We start from the raw sequence: 19,494 nt of genomic DNA, 5'->3' as shown, positions 1-19,494 counted from the left end.
AGATAATTCATAGATTGTAAGAATGTACCGTCTTGAAAATAGGGGATATTTACTATCTGTGTAGGGTGAAATGGACCCCCAAAATAATGTGTTTAGTAGAGCTTTTTGTTTTTTAATTAAGCTACATCAACTGCTAAGTGTATCTGAACTGTTTTTTAATATTGTTTTAGTTGTGGATCAGTGGAATGCTTGGTTCTGCTTTTAAAGAAAGGAGCAAATCCTAACTATCAAGATATTTCAGGCTGTACACCCCTTCATTTGGCAGCTAGAAATGGGTAAATATTTTTTCTTACATAATTTAAGTTGTGTTTTCAGTTATGACGAAGAGTATTCAAGGCACTCTGATTTGGTGATTTTTTTCCCTCAATATTTGCCTTGGGAAGAGGGTCTTAGATTATTATGTTCAACTTTTAAATAACTGTAATATTTAATATTTTCTTAGGCTTCTTATGAATTTTTTCTTCTTGAAAATATGTTTGTTAAAGTTTATTTTTACTTATAATGACATAATTATCACCTCTTTGTTTGAGTGTCCTTTTTAGCTTCATCTACCTGCATGACTTATTTTCCAAATTGCTTGTTTAATTTTATTAATGCACTTAAAGATAGCATAAATATGTTATACCCAGTTTATTTATAATTATTTGTGAATGAGCCGTACTAATTCATTGTGTGCTATTTTTTTTTTTTTTTTGTCTTTTTGCCATTTCTAGGGCCGCTCCTGTGGCATATGGAGTTTCCCAGGCTAGGGGTCTAATTGAGCTGTAGCCACTGGCCTACGCCAGAGCCACAGCAAGTTGGGATCCGAGCCACGTCTGCAACCTACACCACAGCTCATGGCAACGCCGGATCCTTAACCCACTGAGCAAGGCCAGGGACTGAACCCGCAACCTCATTGTTCCTAGTCGGATTCGTTAACCAGTGCGCCACAACGGGGACTCCCATTGTGTGCTATTTTAAACCCTACTATACTTTTTGTGGTTTCTCCTTTTTTTTCAAGAATTTCAGGTATCACATTTTACTGTCTGCATTTGAAATATTTTGCACTTCTTAAAATTCTTTTGGATTGAGACCAAAATGGTTGAAGTTATGTTTAAAATGAAAATAAGTAGTGTTTGAGTCAGGGCTTGAGGAACTTAAACACTTCTTTTTTTTTTTTTTAATGGCTGTACTCACAGCATATTGAAGTTCCCAGGCCAGAAATTGAATCTGAGCTGCAGCAGTGACCTATGCCATAGCTTGGGCGACACTGGATCCTTTACCCAATGTGCCTCTGCAGTGACCCAAGGCACTACAGTCAGATTCTTAACCCATTGCGCCACAGCGGGAATCCCCTTATACACTACATATTTTTTGAATGCTAGAAGACTTTTCCATGAAAGAATATTCCTCTGTGTTTCTTCTTTTGATTACTTTTGAAAATATTTTTGTTGTCTATTTTGACCTGGGATTCTAAGTAGTTAAGGTGGCTGCCTAAGTGAGATGGATATGGGGCTAAAATTATCCCTGTATCAATCTGAAGCCAAATTTTTTCATACAAGGATTTAAAGTGGAACCAGAAAGATAGGAACCATAGTGATGTCTAGCTTGAAAGGGGAGAGGCACAGTCCTTTGACTCTGTCTGGTTGGTCCTGTTTCCTGATTGAGCAGTGAATCAGTTTAGTTGTCCACTGTTGTAAGAGGTGAAGTGCTGATTAAACTGCTGCTTTTAAAATAATTGGCCACATTAAGTGAGTTGTAGCTTATCACACCCAAGGTCATAAAGTAAATCATTCATTCCCTTGCTGAATTGGCCTCAGATCTAAATAGGTGTTGGTAGTATAGTGACAAAGCTCTTTGAGAAAGGTATACATAGAAAACTATCTCACTTCACTGTCTCAGCAACTGTAAATGAAAGGACAGATTGGTGCACAGCAGGGATAAAATGCTACCATTGTGGTAGTCTTTTAGGAGACCATAGCTTTTTTTTTCCCCTCCAGCTTTGTTAAGGTGTAATTGACAAAGTTATAATATACTTAAAGTGTACATCGTGATGATTTGATCTATACATGGTGAAAAAATTTCTCCCATCTAGTTAATCATCATATCCATCATTTCACCTTTTTTTTTTTTTTTTTTTCTGGTGAGGCATTCAAGTTGGAGATCATTACTTTTTTTTTTTTTTTTTTTTTTGGTCTTTTTGTTTTTTTAGGACCACACCTGCGGCATGTGGAGGTTCCCAGGCTAGGGATCAAATCAGAGCTGTAGCTGCCGGTCTACACCACAGCCACAGCAGCACCAGATCCAAGCCGAGTCTGCGACCTATACCACAGCTCACGGCAATGCCAGATCCTTAGCCCTCTTAGCAAGGCCAGGGATTGAACCTGCGTCTTCATGGATACTTATCAGGTTAACCACTGAGCCATGACAGGAAATCCTAGATCATTACATTTTAAAGATAAAGAAATATGACAGATATTATCACATAATTTATCTGACAAGTCAGTGAAGATAAAAGGAGTAAGAAGAGTCTATAACCTTAACAAAACATCTAACTTGGATGCTGTTCTATATCTATAAAGATTAGTTTTGATATTCAGTACCTATTTTGGTTTTTATTTATTGAATGGGTGCCTAGTATAACTTAGAGGTGCTCAATGACTGTTTGGAAAGTGATTTGATTACCTGTTGCTTCCTGTAGCTTTTGATGTTTTCTGAAATAGCTTTTTCCTGTAATTTCTCTTTGAGTTCAAATTTGTCTAGACTGAAGCAAAAGTCATAGGTGAATTATGCCCCTTTTTTTTCTGGTACATTTGACTTTGGGGTTTTTAATTTTTGTTCCCGTCTGTCACTGTCAGACTGGTGGGATATTTCTCGTGGCCTGCTCTTGCATTTCTCTCTTCACTGTCAGTGCTGGGTACCTCAGTACTGAAATGTATACTGGTCAGATTTGAAGCATTTTTCGTTTATTTTTTGGACTAGATTGTAAGCTCATAAAAGGCAGAGCTAATGTGTTAGTTAAAATTTTAGCTCCAATTCAATGTAAAATAGTGGGTTATTTAGTGGGTTGTTTGCATTTACTCTCTCATACTGCCCTATATCTTTTGCAGTTCATTTTTTGGAGGGGGGAGCATTATGGGTTGCTGCTTTTCTTCAGTATCCTCTACCCTAAACACTTCTTTGGAACTGTTTACCTGGCACAGTCCTACCTAAGTGTTTATTTTGACAGTAGGCCAGTGATCCATGGCAGGCTTCTGAATAATTTGTAGGAATTCAGCAATGTGGGTGCAGACACACACACAAACACAAACAAGCATAATTTAAATAATGTAATAATAACTGTAGTAGGACTTTCTAGTCTTTTGTCTCTTGGTTGTGGAAGATTTATTTCCTAAGGTTTTCATAGCAATGTGTTCAATGAAGGAACTTTGTAAATGTTTGAATTTACAAGTTTACTTATCATTTTTCCATTTCTTCAGTTATAATGCTGATTTTAAATGACATTTAACTTCATTTTAGATATAAAAATTAAAGCAAGAAAAGTTATTTGTTCTCATTTAAAAGGTTCACTCAGTCAGGTAAAAATTTTAGCTATTGATTATAAGATTGAATAATTAGTAATCAACAAAGATTTGTCACATTTTACTGAGAGCGCCTACCTATACTTTGTACTGAACTGATTAAAGAAATATGATATAATCCATGGCATGAAGAAATTTATGATCTGAGTAAATAGTTGTATATTTATGTATATTTTATGTTTTTATTTAAGTATACTTAATTTACAGTGTTGTGTTGGTTTCAGGTATACAGCAAAGTGATTAAATTTTATATATATATATATATATTTTTTTTTTTTTCCTTTTCAGATTCTTTTCCATATAGGTTATTACTATATTGAGTATAGTTCCCTGTACTGTACAGTAGATCTTTATTTACCTATTATATATATAGTAGTATTTATATGTTAACCCAAACTTCTAATTTATCTCCCTCATCCCCTTTGATAACCATAACTTTGTTTTTAATGTCTGTAAGTCTGTTTCTGTTTGTAAATTTGTTTGTATCATTTTTTTAGATTCCACATATAAGTAGTATTATATGATAATTGTCTTTGACTTACTTTGCTTAATACGATAATCTCTGGTCTATGTTGCTGCAAATCACATTATTTCATTCTTTTTTATAGCTGAGTAATAATACTATATATATTGCGTATACCCTCTACATACCATATATATGTAGTATGTGTTTGTACGTGTATACTTCTCCACACCAACAAGTGATTTCTCAGATGCCAGCAGAATGTCTGAGAATTCAGCTCAACTTTGTCACTGTGTACCTGGAGGTAAAAGTAGGTTACTTAGGTAAAAGGTTCAGTCCCATAAGACTACCCTCCACTTCAGACATGGGTTGCAAGCTCAGTTGCAGGTGGTGCTTCTGACTGTAAACTGGAGATTCTGACAGCCCCCTCCAACTCAGGATTCCAATCACGAGTCTGAGTCTGGGTTGTTAGCAGTACTATTGACCAACTGGCTATAAATCAGAGGTTCCCACAGCCCCTTCTTTGGGTTCAGTTAATTTGCTAGAATGGCTCACAGAACTCTGGAAAATCTATTTGTTTATTCATTACATTACTGATTTATTATAAAAGGTTATTAAAGGATATGAATCAACAGCCAAATTAAGAGATACATAGGGTGAGATCCTGAACAAAGGAACTTCTGTCAGGCGTGGTGGCATGGAGAAGTGTTTTTGGTTCCCCTACATGGAAGCTTTCCCTGAAAGGGACAAAAAGCTTTCTTTTTGTGTCTTTATAGAGGCTTCATTACATAGTCATGATTGACTTAATATCATTGGCCATTAGTGATTTTTTTTTTTTTTTTTTTTTGCCCCTTCCCCACCTCCTTTATAGCTCTGAAACACCAAAGAGGGTAGATGTGGGTTTTGCTGGCTCTGCTTTAAAACATGGCTTTCTGTTTCATACGGGAGGAGTGGGGCACAGAGGGCCCAGCTGGCCCGACTTTAGTTAAGTCCCACGTCTCTTGCTGAATAGATGAGGCTGTGGTCTGAGGAGACACCGACATGCTGAGAGGTCCCCTGAGGGCTAGACCGGGGACAGATGGTGTACTACCTCATTCCACCACCAGTAGGCGATCATTCTCTCTGGCTTTTTATCCTCTGGGGAACGCTGACGAGGTGGACTGGGAAAGGGAAGCAAGAAAAGGAGTGTGGTGTAGGATCTCGGTAGGTGAAGAACGATCTATGTGATCTAGGCCTGGGACCATTGTCGGAGAGCACCATTTCTCTCCGCTGGAAGTCCAGTGTTGGCCATTAGTGATTCATTCAACCTCCAGTCCCTTTCCCCTTTTGGAAATCAGGGTGGAACTGAAAGTACCCTCTACTGACATGGTTGGTTCTCCTGGCACTCAGCCCCCACTCTTGGATGGCAACCCAAAGCTGCCTTCCCTGAAATGTTTTCAGGCGGTGATGCCCCATTGCTCTTCATCACTTAGGTAACCCTGAGGTTTTGGGAGCTGTGAGCCAGGAAGTGTGGATTAAGACCAAATATATATTTTTCCTATAAATCACAGTATCTCAATACTCCATGTTAATACTATATATAGCGTATATACATATATACACACACACTATATTGTACATTATACACAATATGTTATTATATGTACCCTATTTTATATTTTTATGTATATATATAATCATTCACTCAGCTAGATTGTAAACTTCTTTCATTCCATAGATTAAATCCTATTTCCTTAATCCAGTACTGAGCATAGATTAAGCAAATATATATGATATATATTTTATATTTATTATATATATTTGTATGTAGTATGTGTATGGTGTATATCATTTTGTTTCCAAAACATTACTTTTCATTTAATTATTTGATGTAGGGGAAATTGAGATAAATACTGAGCAGTGATAGGAATGGAGTAGACTGGGAGGAAATGTTGCGAGCAAAACAAAATGGGTAGGCAGTTCAAAAGAGGGCAAAGGACTTTTGTAGACATGTCTCCAAATAAGATGTACAGATCTTACAAAACTGTTCTTGAACATGAGATGATGCTCAATATCACTGGTCAGGGAAATGCAAATTAAAACTACAATGAAATGGCAACATACACTCTTTAGTTTGAGTGCTCATATGCGTTAGTATGGCTATCCTAAAACAACAACAACAAAATAACAAGTGTTAATGAGGATGTGGAGAAATTGGAACTGTTGTGCTCTGACGATGAGAAAGGAAAATGGTATAGATGCTCTGAAAACTGGTTTCGTGATTCCTCAAAAAATAAAAATAGAATTACCATATGATCCAGCAATCCTACTTCTGTGTATATATACCCAATAAAATTTAAAGCAAGTCTTATAGAAATATTTGTGTACTTATGTTCATAGCAGCATTATTCACAATAGCTAAAAAAAAAAAAGGAACCTAACTATCCATTGACAGATAACGGATAAGCAAAAAGAGGTATATACATACAATGGAATATTATTCAGCTTTAAAAGAGAAGGAAATTCTGACACATGCTACAACATGGATGAGCCTTGAAGACATTATGCTGAGTGAGATAAGCCAGTCACAGAAGGGCAGCTACTCTATGATTCTGTTTTAATGAGGTACTTAGATAAGCCCACATTGGAGAGAGAGAAATTGGAATGGTGGTTGCCAGGACTCAGGAAAAGGAATGGGGAATTACTGTTTAAAGGATGTAGAATTTCAGTTTTGCAAGATGAAAAGTGTTCTCGAGATGAATGGTGGTAATGGTTGCATAAAAATATGATTGTACTTAATATCACTGAGCTGTACATTTAAAAATGGTTAAGCAGTTAAATTTATCTGTATTTTACCACAGTAAAAAAATCTGAAAAAAAATAAAGTGGCTGGGGGGATGCATAGATACTCATTTTATTAATTTTGTGGTTTTTATAACTCATCTTAGTATTTTAAATATTTTACAATCAGGAATGTAAGGTACAACATTGGGACATCATTTTGCTCTATCCATTCCTCTTCTGTTAGACTCATGTTGTTTTATATTTCTAATGGAGAGGGCTATTTCAGATAATCCTGTTAACAGTTGAAATTACTTAGCATTTTGAATGATGAATTTGTCCCAATCACATGAAAACTTCATTGTGCCTTTATCCTATTATCTTTATTTATAGAAATAATTTTTTGTTTTGTTTTAAATGTTATAGTATTTATTTAAATATTGAAGATACAGGTTGATACCATCAATTAATGTTTAGTATAGTTAATATTTTAGTAAAACGATTGCCATTTGTTGATTTTTCTAGTACCATTTATCTGTGACTATCTCATTTTTCTTTTCAGGCAGAAGAAATGCATGAGTAAATTATTAGAATACTGTGCTGATGTCAACATTTGTAATAATGAAGGCCTTACAGCAGTAAGTGCTAAGAATTTTTGTCTGAGATTTAAAAGTACTTTTTAGAAAATAATATTGAAGGCGCTAGTAATACAAAGTATAGTGCAAGTATTTCTGCAGGTTACCTCTTTGTGGTGATTTAGAAGGTGCAGAATGAATTGAGATATAGTTCTCAGCCATAATTATTAAGAGAAGTTATGGTTCACTCTGTTTTTCCTTTCTCCTTTTCTTTCTTTCTTTCTTTTTTTTTCTTTTTAGGGCCACACTTGTGGCATACAGAAGTTCCCAGGATAGGGGTCAAATCAGAACTACAGCTGCTGGCCTACACCACAGCCACAGCAACGCAGATCCAAGCCGTGTCTGTGACATACACCACAGCTCACAGCAGTGCTGGATCCTTAGCTCACTGAGAGAGACCAGGGATCCAGCCTGCATCCTCATGGATGCTAGTCGGGTTTGTAACCCTCTGAGCTACAATGGGAACTCTGCTGTGTCACTTTTTTTTTTTCAAAAATAAGTTAATATGTTTTTGATCCACATGGATATTATAGGGAGGTGGTGTAGGATATTTCTGAAGAAATTATTGAAATCTACAAATTTTAATTAAACTAATTTAATGGAGCATTATTTGATTTAGAAGTAGAGGTAAAATAGAATTATGTGATTATTGAGATTGTTTTGAAGTTGTGATAGAAAATAAATTTATTGAGCTTTAAATTAACTGGATGGTGGAAATTATTTCACAATATGTATCAAACCATCACATCTTAACAGTTTTGTCAGTTATACCTCAGTAGTGTCAGAAACTTTTTTTTCAGTATTTATAGTTTTTGAATCTTTTAATTTGTAAATAAAGAAGAATATTGAGTATTTACATACCATGCTAGTTTTCAAGGCCTTTCTGAATAAAAAATTCTTTTCAGTGGGCCATGTCAGAGCTGGGGCATGAAAAACTATCTTTCCTAATAAGATTTGAATTATTCTGTGAATGTCTTATTACAAAATAAGATCAATCCTGATTTTCACATGGAATCCATAATTCCTATGGTAATCCAGATTTTGTTATGTAGTAGCGGGGTAACATTATCCACTCTGCAAAGAAAAACTGTATTCTAGGTATCTATAGGATTCTATAATGAATGCATTAGGTACCACAGAGTTATAAAACTGTGGAGGTGTTCCTCTTGTGGCTCAGCTGTAACAGACCTGACTAGTATCCATTAGGATGCCGGTTTGATCACTGGCCCTGCTCAGTGGATTAAATGATCCGGCATTCCTCTGAGTTCTGGTGTGAGTCCCAGACGTGGCTCAGATCCCGAGTTGTTGTGGCTATGGTGTAGGCCAGCAGCTGTAGCTCCTTTTTGACCCCTAGCCTGGTAACTTCCATATGCTGTAGGTGCAGCCGTAACAATGGAATAAACATACCTCTATCCCTAGGACACTGTCTAGTAGAGGCAGGATAAGATATTCAATGTTAATGTAATCTGTTTAGTTGCTTAAGTTTTTATCTGCTAATTTTCTCCCTTCACTCTAAACTTCAAGTGAAATAAAGTAGAAAATTTTAAAAAGTCAAATTTGTATTGAAAAAATTATTTATGCGTGTAGTTGGAAGAGTCAGATGATTCTCTAAGGCTTATTATATAAAAACAGTCTCTGCTGTCTTACTGCCTGGCACCAAACTTGATGTTCTAGCCCTGAATGGTATGGTATGTCTCTTTCTCTTGGAAACTATTCTGGCTGCCAAGCATGTTACTGCGAAGTGGTGGAGTTAATTCCACTCCTGGACACATTGACCCTCAGCCGAAGGAAGCTAGGATAGTGAAAATGTGTTGCTGCAGGATTGAGTAGTTGCCGCCAAAGATGTGGGGCAGTAAAGCCAAGGGCTCCTGAGATGGAAGAACCTTCAATGGGGAATTAAGAGCCCCAAGATTTTTCATACAAAATGACTTGAGTACTGTTGACTGCATGTTTTCTAGGCTGATCACTCTCCCAAAGGACTCTTGAGATTTCTTCATTCATTTGTTCTTTGAACAGGAATTTCTTGAACACCTATTAGTTCTAGGCATTTTACTGGTGTGCCTGGGGGCATAGAGCAGTGAATATGACTGACCTGTCCTTGTCTTCCCCAAACTTCCAAGGAAGATAGGAAAGTCAATAGGCAATGGTGACACAGTGTAATGAATGTTAACTCAGATGATGGAGATGCTATGAAAGTCATAGCAGGGGACCCATCCTCACCTGTAGCACTGGAGGAGGCAGTTGAGGGAAGTATCACTTGAACTGAGGCCAAAGGGATAAAATAGAGATTAAACTGGTAAAAATGGTGATAGTGGGGTAGAGAGGTCTAGCTCTATGGAATAGATTGGCAAAGGCTTGGAGATACAAGAGAGCAGGCTACATTGGAGTGGTGAGCTTGACTGATGTTTAGATTTCCCTGGGGGTTCATGAAGACTTTGAAAAGTCTATGGTATGGATAGTTCAGGGGATCACTTTCCCAGATCTTTAGCTTCTATGTGTGCTCCTACCTCAAGTTGATCTTGTCAAGAACATCCTTCAGTGGAGAGCCTGACCTTCCCACCTTCATCTTCGAAATCACTCTTCCATCGCATTCATTCATTTATATAAAGTAAAGTATAGTTTATTTACAATGTTGTGTTTCAGGTGTACAGCATAGTGGTTCAGGTATTTTTTTTCTGATTATATTTTGAATGAAATTTTATGCTCACCCATCCTAAATAGTGACAAGGCACATTGTCACGGTTCAGCTAGGGATGAGGTTAAACAAAATAACAGTTCAAGATATTGCTGTCTGCAAAGGCTCCATCATTCAGCACCATTAACCATAAATGTATGGTAGTGCTCTGTGAAATTTCTCTGTCTTATACATACTGCTGTTAGGGGTGAGGTATTTAGACTTGAGTTGGGTTGTTCTGAACTCAGCAAAATGATAAAAGTGAGGCAATAGGAATGATGGAATGTTCGGTTGTGTTGCCTATACCATCTTCCAAATACTGTCAGAATTCATGGTCTAACAAATTCTATGAGGAAGAAGCAAAAAAGGCATCAATAAGAAAAACTGGAGGCAATGGATGACCTATTTTACCCAGGTGACAAAGTCGGAGTGGGATTGTACTTTCTATATCCATCTCAGGAAATGGAGGAAATGGGAGTGCTAATGGATACAGGGTTTCTTTTGGGAAAAATGAAAATGCTCTAAAATTGATCTATAGTGATGATTGTACAACTCAGTGAATATACCAAAAAACCAGTAAGTTGTATATTTTAAATAGATGAATTGTATGGCCTGTGAATTGTATGGCATTTTATGTCAAATAAACATACAGCTACCTTGTGCCCCCACTCCCAACTCCTTGGCAAAAAAGAAAACATGTTCTCTTGACCTTCTTCCTTACCTCCTGAATTTCTCACTCTATAGTCAGCTTCTCTTAGCTATTTTAATGGATTTAAAAATTTTGTTTTCCTTTATCTAAATAACGATATTGCTACTTTTTGATTTTGCAGTTTGAGGCATCACCTTTTGATTTTTTGGAAGATAAAGTCATTATTCTTTTTCAGCCCTACCTCTCCTTATCCTATAATGTATAAGCACATTTCCTTTACACCCTTCCAATATAGTTATAATTTTTTTGTAGATCATTTTTCAGTTTTGTAATTTTTCAGCTGTATAAAAACTATTCATAGTTAGGCCAAGTAGTTTGCCATAGTTGCTTTTGTTTCTCATACAGCGTTTTGTTTTTCATGTAGTTAATAATTACATTTTTGAAAATGATATATACTTGTAGATCCTTATGCAATTCTAAGAAATAATGCAAAGAAGTCCTCTGTATATTTTACACCGTTTTCCTCAATGGTAACAAAGCCCCAGTATAATGCCATGACCAGGATATTGATATTGCTACAGTTTATCTTAACTCAGATTTCTCCAGGTTTACTTGTATCCATGTTTCCTTGTGTATGTATATGTATTTAAGTTCTAGATAGATTTACTACCTGTGTAGGTCTGTATGTGTCCGCTACCAGATGTCAGTATTCTGAATACTTCAACTCCAGAGAAGTTTTGTGATGCTCTTTTATAACCATATGTTTCTTTTCCTTCATCCTTATGCTTAGCCCTTAAGATTTTTACTGAAATTGCTTTAATTGTATAGATCAGTTTGGGGAGAATTGACGTCTTTACTGTGTTGAGTCTTCCAGTCTACTAATGATATATATGTTCCTCCATTTATTTAGGTCTTTGATTTCTTTCATCAGAATTTTGTGGTGTTAAGCGTTCAGATCTTGTGTATGTTTTAAGCATACAACTAGGTATTTTATTTTTTTTGGAACAGTTGTAAGTGACATTGGGTTTTTTTTTTTTTTTTTTTTTTTTTTTGTCTTTTTGCCATTTCTTGGGCTGCTCCCATGGCACATGGAGGTTCCCAGGCTAGGGGTCAAATCGGAGCTGTAGCCGCCGGCCTACGCTGGAGCCACAGCAATGCGGGGTCCGAGCCACGTCTGCAGCCTACACCACAGCTCACAGCAATGCCAGATCGTCAACCCACTGAGCAAGGGCAGGGACCGAACCCGCAACCTTATGGTTCCTAGTCAGATTCGTTAACCACTGTGCCACAACGGGAACTCCCAACATTGTTTTAAATTCCAATTTCTACATGTTCATTGCGAGTACATAGGAATGCAGTTGCTTTTTTTTTTTTTTGACCACACTCCCAGCATGTGGAAGTTCCTGGGCCGGGGAATGAACGTGTGACACAGCAGCTACCTGAACCACAGCAGCGACCTAAAAGGCTGTGGTGACAAATGCTGGATCCTTAACTTACTGAGCCGTAAGAAAACTCTGCAAATAGAGATAGTTTTATCTTTTTCTTTCCAATCTATATGTCTTTTATTTCTGTCTTTTTTTTTCTGCAGCTTAATTTTTTTAAGTTTTCTAAATACTTATCGTTAATTCATTATTAGACTTCCCCTGAGCTTTATAAATATTGTCTTAACGTGTATTTAATACCTTTCTTCTTCTTGATTAGTTTTGAAGGAATCTTTTACAGAGACTACAGTTCTTTAAGCTAGATTTGTTCATTTTTTTAGGCCTCCTTTACAGTGTTGTTTAAAATTTCTCTTCACTATTATCCTGGAGATTCCTTTGCCTTTCTCTTGTTTTGGGTTTTTATTTTATGGGCATACCTGGGAAACATTGAGGATTCTGTACTGTCTACCTCAATAAAATGAATATTGCAATAAAGCGAGTTACACAGATTTTTTAGTTTCCTAGTGCATGTGAAGGTTATATTTACACTGTACTGTAGTCTATTCAGTATGCAGTAGTGTCTAACAATGTACAAACCTTAATTAAAAACACTTTATTGCTGAAAAATGCTAACTATCATCTGAGCCTTCAGCAAGTCCTAATCTTTTTGCTGGGGGAGGGTCTTGCCTTGATGTTGGTGGTTGCTAAGGGTTGGGGTGGCTGTGGCCATTTCTTAGAACTAGACAACAGTGAAGTTTGCTTTATTGATTGACTCTCTTATGAACAGTTTGTAGCAAGCAGTGCTGTCTGATAGCATGTGACCCTCAGGAGAACTTCTTTCAGAATTAGAGTTAATCCTCTAAAGCCCAGCTGCTGCCTTATCTCTTAAGTTTATGTGGTATTCTAAATCCTTTGTTGTCATTCCAACAATCAATTAGGTTTTCTGTCTTAATGGGCACTGTTTGTGGTGCCTCACAACAATTACAAGTAACATCAAAGCTCACAAAGCATCATAAGAAATATGATAGTAATGAAAAGCTTTGAAATATTGTGAGAATTACCAAAATGTGACACAGAGACGCAAATGCTGTTGGAAAAATGATGCTGATAGACTTGCTTGAGGTAAGGTTGGCGCAAGCCTTCAATTTCTAAAAAACGCAGTATCTTGAGAAGCTCAATAAAGCAAAGTGCAATAAAGGGAGGTATGCCTGTATATAGGTTCTGTGTCTGACTTTCCTGATAACTATTCTGTCTCATCACTGGAGCACATTTTCCAGTTGTTAATTGAGAAAGGGTGCATGGGAGATAAATTGGTTGATCTTGGCATGACGATAATACTTGAATCTTTGAATCTGTCTGATTATGTAATTGACAGTTTGGTTGATAGTAAATTCTAGGCTGGCCATCTTTTTTCTTTAGAATTTTGAAAGCATTGCTTTGTTATCTTCTAGCTTTCAGTTTTGAAGTTTGGTGCCATTTTTAATCTTGAATCTAATGAATCTTATTTTGATTTTACTTTCTAGAAACTTATGGAATTTCTTATGTCCTCAGTGTTTTAAAATATTATGATTATGTGTCTTGGTTTGGATTAATTTTATCCTTTTGGCTGGATAATACTGAGGCTCTGTTAACCAGGAAACTTGTGTAACAGGAACCCATGAAAAATGTTCATGAATTATTTCTCTGATGATTTCTACTCCATTGCTTTCCTTGTTCACTACTTTTTTGAATTTCTGTTATTTGAACATTGGGCCTCGTGGGCTAGCTTTTATTTTCTTTTGTTTGTAATTCACCATTTTTCTCTTGTTTTTCTATTTCTTGGTCTTTTTCTGCTTTCTGGGAGACTTCCTCAGTACTACCTTCTAATATTTTTTTGAGTATGTATGTTTTTAATCACTATATTTCCAAGAGCTTTCCCCCCATTCCTTTTAGAAAAATAGTATCCTGTTCTTGTTTCAAGGATGCAGTCAGTATTGAGAGTGTTAAATATTTTTCCTTTCGAAGTTTTTTTCTTGAATGTTCATGGCTCTTTTTCTCTTCTACTTTTTGCTTTTTATTGTTTTGTGTTTTGTCTTTAAAATTAGATGCATTTGTCAGATGCTTGGTGGATCAGGAAAAGGCTATTTGAAAGCTCTGTCTGAATGTGTGCAGTTGGTCACTGTGGGCTTCAGTATATGATGATCTGCTTGGGCATTTGCCTTTAGAATCCTTTCTCATGTCAGTTTCTCTAGGCATTTGCTCTTAAGCTGGTCAGGAGGATGTTAGCATTCTGGATACTGGGTTGAAGAGAATGATCTGGGATTTCCGTATTCAGTATGTAAACCTGCACTTTATTGCCCCCTTTCAGTGTGATGGACTTGCTTCAGTGGGCTTAGTGTCCCTTATCCAGATGCTCTGTTTTCAAGCATCTTGTGTTCTTTCTGATTGTGGAGGGGTGGTTACTGGCCTTGCCGATTTGGGAAGAGATGGGAATCTAAGGATCTAAATCTTATTAAATAAACTTCCAATGATCTGCTTTTAGCCCCACATTCACTTCAAGAGATGTTGCAGGGTACTTACTACTATTCTTCAGCTTTTTGGGAGTTCTGTAATCTGCATCTACCATCTTGACACTCTGTATTACTGGTTTAGGATTCATGTTTTTGTTCTGACAGGTCTGACAAAAGCTTCCAGCTTCCAAAATTTGTTGCTATTGTAGTCCTTCTTTTTCTTTATCTTAATAGATCTATCATTTAAGAAAAGGTACTCTTTACTGTCATTTCAGTGATGATTGGGGAATAAGTAGAAGCTGATACATAGGTTCAAAGTTACCATTTTAAAACAGAAGTTTCATGATATATTTTTTCTTTTTTTATATATTTTTTAATTTTTATTACTCAATGAATTTATTACATAGTTTGTAATGGAAAAAAAGTCAGATGAAAAGTGTATAGACAGTATAGTCCAAAGTTTTAATATTGATTATTTTTGAGTGTAGATCTATAGGTGTTTTGTATTTTTTTATTCTCTCTATATGTTATTTATATATGATATATGCTTTAATGTGTAAAATGTAGGAAATAAAGAATATGACATCTACTGAGTTACTTTTTTTTTTTTTTTTTGTCTTTTTGCCATTTCTTGGGCCACGCCTGCGGCATATGGAGGTTCCCAAGCTAGGGGTCCAATCGGAGCTGTAGCTGCCAGCCTACACCAGAGCCACAGCAACGCAGGATCCGAGCCGAGTCTGCGACCTATGCCACAGCTCACGGTAACGCCGGATCTTTAACCCACTGAGCAAGGGCAGGGATTGAACCCGCAACCTCATCATTCCTAGTTGGATTCGTTAACCACTGTGCCACGACGGGAACTCCTGGGTTACTTTTTAACTTACATTTGCTTCTGGGGAGGAAAGCTATCCAGTACTTCTTCTAGAGACAAGCTGTACATAACAGTCTAGTGTCATCTAAGGAGCAGAGGATTTGGTGAGCCTCAGTTTAGGATACTTAACCCCTTTGAATCATGAAGTGCCTGATTTTGAAATACATGGTGGTGTCACATCCTGATGCATATTTTTCCCCATGTAGAAGTATAGGAAAAAAGTATATTGCCTTAAATTTTTATTTTAATCCTTAGTGTGCATGTCATGCTCTCAGGTGAGAAATAATTGCATTATTTATCTGCTGTTTTCATATGAAACACTCTTGCATAAATGTTAAGTAACTAAATGGCTACACAGATACACTGGCTGGCTGTGAACGGGCGGACAGAACTACTCCATGATCTTGTACAGCACGTCAGTGACGTCGATGTTGAAGATGCCATGGGACAGACAGCGCTGCATGTGGCCTGCCAGAACGGTCACAAGACGGTAAATTAAGCCTTGAGGACTTTAAATTAAGTTGCATGTGCTTATTTTTTAAAACTGAATTCATGCATAATTGGAAACAAGAAGCATCATAGCAACATTTTCTTCATCATATGGACTTTTGATTGATATATTTTGTGTGGATCAAAGGAATAGAAAATAGTCTTTTTAATATATGTGTAATGGGTTTGTAATTGGATTTCAATTTATTTCTGATTCAGATTTTAATAGCTGAATATATTAAAAATGTAAATGTAGTGTATGTTCACATATAATTTTAACAGTTGTAATGTTTATTCTGTTCTCAGTTTTATCACAAACTTTTTCATATTATTTACCATTAAGTCTCAATTTTTGGGATTAGATAGTGAAGAAAGTGAGCTCTGACATTGCCTAAATGGTCCAGCTTGGATTATCATATTTTTCTACTCTCTTGGAATATGACAAGTAATAGAGACAAAATTTTTTTTTCTTTTGATTTCTAAAATTGTTCTTTTGTTTTATGGTAATACTTTCTTGTTATCCCTGTGTATAGACATGTGGCTTTTAAAATTGCTGATAGTTTTTTCTCTCATTAGGAGATTGCCGCCCATTTAAAGATTGTTAGCTTAAGATTTTATTTTATTTTTTTAAATTTTTAAATTTTTAATTTTTATTTTTTGTTAGCTTAAGATTTTAGATTGAATTTCTGCTTTGTATAATTTCCTATCCTGGTTACTTTCAGTATTTTTTCCTCTGTATTTAACATTATTGACAATAGAATACTGCTTATTTTATTGGCTAACCATAACAACAAAAACCAACTGAAAACAAAAAATAACACCAACATTTTCAAAGGTACAAAAATTTGTGTATTTTTTGTACACATTCTCTGTGAGTCTTATCTTTTCATTGGGAGAATTTCTAGTGGAGTCTGGATTTCTGTCTCTGCAAACATTTTTTTCCTAACCTGTGTTCATGGTGTAGGAGCCTGTATATTGAGATGATTTATGTATGACCTTTGTTCATAGAATATTGCACTTCCTTAAGATTGTGAGGCCAAGGCTGACATTGTCTTATGTTTAATAAGAGATGGATAAAAGGAGGGATGTATGTTTTTTTTTCCCCTTGGAATTTCTTCTGAACACCAATGTTCATTTTTATTCTTTGTCTTTTATCATCTGAAAACTAACCCAGTGTTGTCAAGGAATATTCCTTCTCATAGTTTTTCCCTTCTCCAAGTCAACACTTTTAAATTTAAAAAGTATTCTGTGTGGAAAGAAATATCTGAAATATTCTAATCTTGACTGGCCCTGGTTTTTAAGCAACTGTTTCCTGTTAGAGAAAGGGTCCTGCTGGTAGCTCTCACAGGACAAAAAAAACTCTTTGTCATAACAAATGAGTGACGTGTCATTTACTAAGAGTGCAAACCACACTCGTTGCTTAGGAATTTGTGTAATAAAAAACTGGAGTACATATTAGAAATTATCTACAAAAGCTACTTTTAGCTGCCTTGAACTAGTGAAGAAGCAAGAATTATTCAGAAAACCTTGGTTCAAAACTTGTGCATTACAGGGTGCCTTAAAAATTTAGAATTGCCTTCTAAAGTTATTGAAGAGTAGTTTAAGTATAATATACTCCATATGGTTTACAACCTAAAGCAGGTGTGGTAGAGTAAAGGAGAATTCCTCATAGTCCAATGCCTTTGAAGAATTGTGTTTTTGGAAGATTTATAGGGGGCCTGACTTCACTGGTGATGAGTTTCACAGGGTGAGATTTTGCAGATATAGTAGAGGAGGAAGGGTACAAAAAGTCACGTTGACTTGTGAGTGATTGTATAAGTGAGTGAGATTCCTATCTGTCATAGTTAGTCCATTGTAGTTACCTATGAAGATCAGATAAAAAGAGAAAGTTTAGTACTGTTGTCTGATTAATTTTATGCAACTTTAATCCCTCAATTAGGATGAGAAGAAATCTAAAAAAAATCAGTCTGTCTCATTGGCCTCCAGGCTGAATTATAACTCTAAAAGAATCTGTGTTGATAGTTGTGCTGATATTCCCTATGTCTCATTACTCATATATTTCTGGGACATATTCAAATATCAGTGGATAAGCATATCCTTTTATCTTGAGTTGGGCATGATTTAAGGGCTCTGAGATACGATAAGTTATTACAAGGTAGGGATTATTGATTTTTTTAGCCCTTTGTATATATGTCCATAGGTTGAACACTGAGTCTAAAATGCTTTGTCAAGTATCAGCAAATGAAAATGGCCTTTTTATTGTTTCACAGTAGCCAGTTTTTGCATAAATTTATTAAAAGGTCTTCAAAACTTGTGTCCATGTAGATATATACCAGTGCACATAGATGTCAAGATTTTATTTTTAAGTTTAAAATCAATAATCTATTCAATAATATATTTTGAAAGAAACTCCATTAAAATATTTAAAAAAGCATATCAGAGCTTTTAAAATTAAAGAGGCTGCTATGATAAAGAAATCCTCTAAAATTTACCTTCTGATGTCATTTTAGGGTAAATCTTGGGATTGTGTGAAAAAGTTTTGAAAAACCGGCTAAGAGCTCTAAAGCTTTGTAGAATTTAAAATTGAATACTGTATTCCTGCTTTGATGACAAATGATTTTCAGATTTGCATTACTTTTTTTAACAAAAGATTTGAAAGATTGATCTTTGATATATCTAAGAAGTCAAGTAATTTTGGCCATGATTTCATATAGATGCATTTGTTTCCATTAGAGGTAAACCAAGATAAGGGTTTCTTCATCCTCTTGTTGGAAGGAATTGTTTTGGGCAGTTGAAGAGTGCATTCTGACCGTTTTTGTCCTTGCTGTTCCTTTTTAAAAAATGATCAGTTGAAAGAAATGATCATAACTTCTTAATTTTTTATAATCTTCTTTAGGTCAGCTGTTATTAGCTATACAATACCAGAATTATGGTTTTTCTTTGGATATTGATTTAAAAAAAAAATCATTGGAAAATTTGCTTTTTCACCTGGCTTATTATATAGTCTTTGGCAACTTTTTCTTCTCCTGCCCTTGTCTAACTCCTATGTATTTTTTTTTTTTTTTTTTTTTTTTTCTATTTTAGGGCTGCATCTGCAGCATTTGGAAGTTCCCAGGCTAGGGGTCAAATCGGAGCTATAGCTACCAGCCACAGCCACAGCCACAGCAAAGCCAGATCCGAGTGGCATCTGTAACCTCTACCACCGCTCACAGCGATGCTGGATCCTTAACCCACTGTGCCAGTCCAGGGGTCGAACCCACGTCCTCATGGATACTAGTCAGGTTCATTACCACTGAGCCACAGTGGGAACTCCCTGAGGTATATTCTGTCTCCTGATTACATAACTGAGGAAAGTGTTGTGAATGCTTTGGAAGACAACTTAAGAGTAATTAATCAGGAGTTCCCATCGTAGCTCAGTGGTTAATGAATCCAACTAGGAACAATGAGGTTGCGGGTTCGATCCCTGGCCTCGCTTAGTGGGTT

General features: G+C 36.0%; 1 protein-coding gene across 9 annotated transcripts in view; it reads left to right on the top strand.

The window, feature by feature from the left end:
- The window catches only part of HACE1 (HECT domain and ankyrin repeat containing E3 ubiquitin protein ligase 1), a 110,951-nt gene that overhangs the window by 14,942 nt on the left and 76,515 nt on the right, over positions 1 to 19,494 (top strand). For 5 of the 9 annotated variants that reach the window (XR_014805742.1, XR_014805731.1, NM_001195340.1 and 2 more), the window contains 3 exon segments: positions 171 to 275; positions 7,346 to 7,421; positions 15,881 to 16,012. Coding sequence is in view for 4 of the 9 variants with exons in the window: in NM_001195340.1 (NP_001182269.1) it covers positions 171 to 275; positions 7,346 to 7,421; positions 15,881 to 16,012 (313 nt within the window). In the remaining 5 variants the exon portion in view is untranslated. 9 annotated transcript variants of the gene reach the window in all.

The sequence above is a fragment of the Sus scrofa genome, chromosome 1, assembly GCF_054392235.1.
Source record: "Sus scrofa isolate SSC_HxYL_T2T_F1_AM1 chromosome 1, Sscrofa_HxYL_maternal_Yorkshire_Landrace_v2.0, whole genome shotgun sequence".
Taxonomy (NCBI): Eukaryota; Metazoa; Chordata; class Mammalia; order Artiodactyla; family Suidae; genus Sus; species Sus scrofa.
This window is presented reverse-complemented; position numbering and strand designations above follow the sequence as displayed.